Source organism: Pseudochaenichthys georgianus, chromosome 1 (assembly GCF_902827115.2).
Source record: "Pseudochaenichthys georgianus chromosome 1, fPseGeo1.2, whole genome shotgun sequence".
Taxonomy (NCBI): Eukaryota; Metazoa; Chordata; class Actinopteri; order Perciformes; family Channichthyidae; genus Pseudochaenichthys; species Pseudochaenichthys georgianus.
This window is the reverse complement of record NC_047503.1, coordinates 38,751,613-38,758,569: the sequence shown is the minus strand read 5'-3', so window position 1 is coordinate 38,758,569 and position 6,957 is coordinate 38,751,613. Positions and strand designations below refer to the sequence as shown.

The 6,957-nt window shown below is 39.1% G+C and overlaps 1 protein-coding gene across 1 annotated transcript in view; it reads right to left on the bottom strand.

Annotated features, from left to right (window-relative positions):
- Positions 1-4,777, bottom strand: part of LOC117452858 (ovochymase-2) — a 34,729-nt gene extending 29,952 nt beyond the window's left edge. The window contains 1 exon segment of the mRNA XM_034091653.1: positions 4,630-4,777. Coding sequence (XP_033947544.1) covers positions 4,630-4,777 — 148 coding nt within the window.
- Between the last annotated feature and the right edge of the window lie 2,180 nt (positions 4,778-6,957).

Here is a 6,957-nt window from a genome sequence, read left to right as displayed (position 1 = left end):
ATGAATAAATGAAATGCTTTGACAATAAATACATTAAAAAAAATAATCTGTGGAAGCCGTGGCGCTGTAAAAAGCACGACCAATCATCTGAGCCGGCCCGGCTAAAGTAACTGGATGGCCTGCCTGCCTGTCAGCCTTCCATCTGTGCACACACTTATCTCGTGCCCTCATTGGTCATGTGCGCGTTCGTGTGTGTTGGAGGAGGGGCTCTGTAAGGAAGTCTGAAGGAAGGGGCAGATTTCGGCTGCGTACTTTCAAATGCTAGCGCACTCGAGCTGGTTTCTCCATTCTTACCTACCCTACCTTTAAGAAAGGTCTAATTTGTTTACAATGTTGCAAGTTGAATTTAATGGTATTGGATACTTTCTTAATATGTGTCTTAAAAGTCAAGTTCGAGTCCATTATGACTCCAAGATACTTCAAGTGCGGACTAGTTCTATTTCTGCTCCGTTTAAAAACACATTGGATCCTTCGGTTTTGACTGGTCGTTTACTGAACATCACTACAACACTGTAAGCAAATGTTGTTCAGCCAGTGTTGAACCTTGTCCAAAGCATTTGAGAGACAGGATGAGATAATTTCAGTGTTTTTCCCATGTACAAAGATGACCGCATCATCGGCATACCTTTGCACATTCAACTCAGGACATACATTAGGCAAGTCATAATGTACAGAGAAAACAGTAATGGTCCAAGAATGGATGTTTAGCTTGTCTATTGTTTACCATGTTCACCATCTTAGTTTACTGTGTTAGCATGCTCACATATGCTAATCACAACTATAAAGCTGAAGCTGTTGGGAAATATCATTTATTTTTGCATGTATTTAGTCATAAAATTAAGTACTCGATAATGGCGCTAAATCAATGAAAAGTAAACTATCCTTAAAGAAGGCATCATTTATGGAAATCCAGTTGCTAAGATTGTTTTAGTCTGCACCAAAGTGTTGACTGACTTTTTGACATTGCCACACCATAAGCTAGTTTGGCTACAGACGTCATGTTAATGCAATTCCTTATTACAGCACTGCAGGCTAAGAGGGGGAAATGTTTACCATGAAATTATTATAATTAATAGACACCTCATGGTTTCTGCAGTCAAACTTCAAATTAATTGTGATGCCTTGGTAACGGCATTGATTGTTTCATTTCATTTCAAACCTTTATTTATACAGATAAATCCCATTGAGATCATTGATCTCTTTTTCAAGGGAGACCTGCTCAAGTAGTTCCACATGAAACATAAATAGAACAACAAAAGGACATCATACAGCATCATTTACATAATTATCCACATAAACAGGTACCAATAGCTTCCGATTGAGTAGCATCCAACCGAGCTTTAAAAACATTTAGTGGCACCAGATTGTTCAGTTTCCATTTAATTTGCAGACTATTCCAAGACAGAGGAGCTGCGCATCTAAAAGCTGTCTTCCCTAAGACAGTCCTAGCAGTTGGCACATTTAATAAAACCACAGCATTCGATCTCAGGCAGTAGCCACTTACAATTCTCCGTGAGATCAGGGAGCAGATGTAAGATGGAAGTTTCCCTAGCATGGCTTTGTATATAAAAATGTACCAGTGACTGAGCCTCCGTACAGTTAGTGAAAGCAAACCAGCCCTTGCATACAGGGTACAGTGATGGGTTAATGCTTTACAGTTTGTCACACATCTCAGAGCACTGTGATACGCAGCATCTAACTTGACCAGGCAATGGGCAGGTGCATTCATATACACCAGATCCCCATAGTCCAGCACAGGTCAAAAGGTCACAGTGACTAGCCTTTTCCTGGCCTCAAGCGAGAAACAGGACTTGTTTCTGAAAAAGAACCCTAGCCTAACCCTCAGCTTTTTTAGCAGGTTATTGACATGAAGTTTAAAAGAGAGACAATCATCAAGCCAGATACCAAGGTATTTGTAACAGGTAACCACTTCAAGTTTTGTTCCTTGCGTAGTTACAATATCTAAAACAGGCTCTGGTGTCTTTTTAGCTTTTGAAAAGAGCATTACCTTGGTTTTATCCACATTTAAAAGAAGCTTTAGTTCAGAGAGCTGAGTCCGAATAGTGTTAAAAACAGCCTGTAATTTAACAACAGCCTCCTGAATGGAGGGACCTGCACAATACATCACAGTATCATCCGCATAAAAATGTAAAGTAGCTTCATCCACATTATCACCTACGCTGTTAATATATATGGAGAATAAAAGTGGTCCTAAAACAGAACCTTGTGGTACACCATGAGAAATGTTTAACCACTCAGAAGACAGCTCATCAAAATGAACACATTGGGACCTTTCAGAGAGGTAGTTCACAAACCACCCCACTGCAAGGCTGGATAGGCCTATACTGAGTAGCCTCTGCTTTAAAATGTGATGATCAACGGTGTCAAACGCTTTGGAAAGGTCAATAAACAGAGCTGCACAACTCTGCTTATTATCTAAAATACTTGCCACATCATTCACCACTTTCATTGTGGCAGTGGTGGTGCTGTGTTTCTTTCTGAAGCCTGACTGATGTTTAGACAGGATGTCATTTGTACATAAAAACACCTTTACCTGTTCACTCACTAAGCGTTCAAGAACCTTAGCCAGAACTGACAATTTAGAGATTGGCCTATAGTTATTTAATAAGGTGGCCTCCCCTCCTTTTAGCAAAGGCAGGACATACATACACATTATACAGGATGTGCTCATACACAGCAGCAGCAGGCTGTCCCTTGTGGCTGCAGCAGCTTCTGTTTGTAGCTCAGCTGTGTTTAAAACTACTGGAATCTATTTTGTAGTTCAGGCAGAACATAATTGTCAACATAATCACTTTGTTGTTTTGGAAGACAAGCCATCTGTTTTGGGTGATAGTGACCTTTTTAATGCATTTCATAAAGATATAATTAAACACTCGGAAAATAAAATAAAACAGCCTCGTTACTCCTAATTGCATGCCCTGTCTGTTTAGACTTTTAAATAAATCAATACACCTGGAGAAAATGTGTGCGCCCTTCCTTCAATTCATATAGGTTACTGTTTAAACGTCAACTATCATGTGTCCATAGATAATAATAGCCACCCAGTCTCTTATATAAATCACCTTCTTCAGCCAATATAATCAACACTGACAAAACCCTGCCACTCGTCAATCAAAAGAGACTTAAGGTCTAATCTGACAACATGTTTTCAGTGTTGCTCAGTCTCTGAATCATTGGCCCAAGGACACTCACTTCAGACTCTTCACTGTCGCTGTGTTGTTTGTTTTTCCTCACAGCTCCAACGCATGGCTTCATATGTCTGTGTGAGGCACTGAAACCTCTAATACAAACATTTTATTCTAGTTCTTCTTGTTAAACATTACGTCACTGTAATACAGTATTTGTATCTTATTGTGAGGTTAAGTTTTATTGCATATTATTTTTATCTGAGATGGACTATGCACTTAAAGGTGGGGTAGGTAAGAAAGGAGAAATCAGCTCGAGTGCGCTAGAATTTGAAAGTACACAACCGGAAAAAATCTGCCTCTTCCTCACAGAGCCCCTCCTCCAACACACACGAACGCGCACATGACCAATGAGGGCACGAGATAAGTTTGTGCACAGATGAAAGGCTGACAGGCAGGTAGGCCATCCAGTTATTTTAGCCGGGCCGGCTCAAATGATGGTCGTGCTTTTTACAGCACCACGGCTTCCATGAAATGTTTTTATGTATTTTTTGTCAAAGCACTTAAGATATTCATTGCTATCGGGATGTTAAGAGCATTCCATGGAATATAACAAAAAGTGTTTCTGAAGTGAATTACCTACCCGACCTTTAAGCAAAAAACATAAGAGATAGCAAAAATATTGCAGCATGTTTAATCGTATTTCAAGTAAGAATGTTTATCTACTGTAATATTATTTAAGAGGGGGAAAATAGAAGGGAAATAATAATCTGATAATAGCTCAGGTCACTGGGGTCAAATAGGGGATTGGGGGAGGAGGCGGTGTGTGCATTTATAATTAGGATCAAGTGAGGTTGAAAAAAATAGTTAGAAAAAACTGTATAATTTGAAATATGTATTTGTTTATTTTAATACATTAATGTACAGACATTATGCATATTTGATTACTATTAAGTTAATCAGGGTCCCTCATATTAAAACAAATTGGAGGGATTTATAGGCCAACTTTCCTTAAGTTTGCACATAGTTTGAGTCTCGGATCAAGATTAATTACTTATTAAATACTGGGAAGGTTTATTATAAGAACTGAAAAGCTCAGGGACAACAATTAATATGAGAGGGCTTGAATGCGTGAACACATCTTAATCACTATACAGTCAGGGCAGACTTCTCTAACACAGGACAGCACTTCTTCTTTTCTTGCACAAAATAGAAACACTTTCAATGACCTTTGATTAATTTTCAAAATTGTTCAACGCCTTGATTTGTCCTCCCTCATATTAACACACTTTCAAGTATTTCAAGGTACCAAAGTCATTTTATATGTGGTTTGTTATGTCAACACAATGTTTCAGTTATTTGATTTATATACTTTGTTACATCTCCAAAATGAATTCAAGAGGGGCGTAAAGCATAACATACCTCAGAAACATGCCAGTATTGAAATTGAAGTACAATACATATTCTAAGTATACACACTCACCTTCTGTAAGAGTAGTCGAGTTATTCTCAGTGAAGTAGACGACCACGAGGCCGATGCAGACGCCGGTCATGGCCACGAAAAGAAATATCAGACATTTTTCCAGGGTGCTGCAACCCCTGGACCGACGGCTGCCCTTCTCCTCGTCCATTTTTCCTCACAGTGGAGGAAGATGCAGCAAACTGTGTCTCGTACAACAGACCACCAGCTTATTACCCAAAGTATCTGACAGCACAGATGAACCTTGAGCTCTACAGATGTGTGTGCTGCACGCCAGCCTGAGAGTGGCTGGATGTAAAGAGCCATAAATCAGACATTATCATAACAACCAGTTAATGAGTGTTTATGGAAATGGTTCTTCAATCAAAAAGGGCATCAGGATATCTTTCAAGGGAACTGATTGAAATGCAGGTAAAAGTCACGTGGCACAGAAAACCTGGTTTTAGATGTTCAAACTAATCATTATTCTTCTGGAATATGTCACTCTTATTTTTGTCATGACAATTCCCATCAATATAGAAAAACTGTTTAGACGGTAAAGAGTTTTGCATGTTTAAAGATGACAATCCAGAGTGTTGAAGAAATATAGGATAACGAAGGTGAACAGTAACATTATTAAACAATGAAGGCTTGTGAATTATTTTTTAAATCACACTGCAGTTTTTTAATCAACTGCTGTGTCTTTTAATCTTGCTGCTCACTACAGAACAGCGGGGTTTTTTCTAAGCTGTTAGCAGCAAATTCATTATCTTAAAAACTGATGACTGGATGCTTTATTCGTTGCATCAACACTCAGCGTTTAATGTAGGCATAGTCAACAGCTGTAAATCACTGAAAAGGCCAGAGTTTGTGAGGACCATATTGAAGTATTTAAACTGAGTTAATGTCCTTGGGAGGGCATTGTGCATTTAAGAAACGTGTTGTTTACATTTTCCAATTAAAAACATTTCAGTCAGACAACTCACGTGTTTCATTAACATGTTTATTAGAAGCAGCACATAGTTGAGTTTGGCATCCAGGCTCGGGCCTCATCACTCCACAGATATATATAGCACGATGAGTGATGATTAAATAACTAACCCCCGAGCCTACAGGTGGAAGCTGGGGTGGAAGCTGGGGTGGTGGTGGGGCAGGCAAGCAGCGACGTAGAAGTAGCAGCAGCAAGCAACGCATAGAGAGAGATCCGGCAGGTTAAATAGAGCGGCATATTAAGGAGACTCTGTTTGGTTGGTTGTAGAGTGCCAAGGGGCATTATGTGAATGCAGCATAAGTGCTCGAGTTGACTGCCTGAACTAGCTCGCAGGCTTCGCCCCATATATGGTGAGTATTTTATAAGCTTATTGCATTATTTTTAGACTCAACATTTACAATTGAATACTTTCAATTAATATATTATTAAAGGATTCATCATTTGCTACCCAGTAACATTAGCCTGGACAATCTGGCATTGTGGAGAGGGGTTTGAAACACTGTTGAGTAATCAATAAAAGAGTTAGTGGATAATTGTGTCAATCTGCTGCAGGTATTGTACAGTGGGCTTTCAAAACGTATCCAATGAAAACAGCTTGATGCTGTGGCTGAAAACAACTCTGTAAGTGGGCAGAGGGCTGGACAACTCAACAGTGAATTTAAACTCACTATTATTATTATTACACTATTCATTATCCACTGCTAACTAGAAAATGGAATAGCCACTGCGAAAACAAGTGACTGACAGGTCATTAAAAAGGACTAAAATAAGTGTTACGTGATCCCGGTCGGCAGAGCTCTGAATAGTTCCTTCATTAGATCTCCAAAATACATTTTTATAGAAAGTAAATACAAGAATTAAAAATATTGAGAATCTTAATAACTGCAATGTCCATCAAATTCATTCGTTTTACAGATATACAATAATGATTTTCTGACTGTCCAGGCGATGAAAAGAGGGGGATTAACTTCCTCGGCAGTGATGCAGACAATGCAACAAAAGCACTGAGTTCAGAGGTAACGAGTTTCACAAAGGATCTTCGTCTCTGGGCTGAAACTCCATAGGAAAACACTTGACTGGGTTTTATCAGACTCACTTTGGATTTATTATAATCTGAAGCATCTTTAAAACTGAATTTCCCCTAAAGATAACAATTCCTGTCATTTCTTTCTCAGTGACAAAAGGCAATGTAAAAAAAGCTGCTGATCTCTCCCCAGCGACGCTTTCTTCAGGCAGTACAATGGCAGACACCTATTGAAGACACTGTCAATAGCCACAGTGTATGGGTGCATACTGTTGAGTCTGTGTTATTATCCATCATCTTCCCTTTCTCAGTGTGTTACACCTTTATCAGTTTGTTT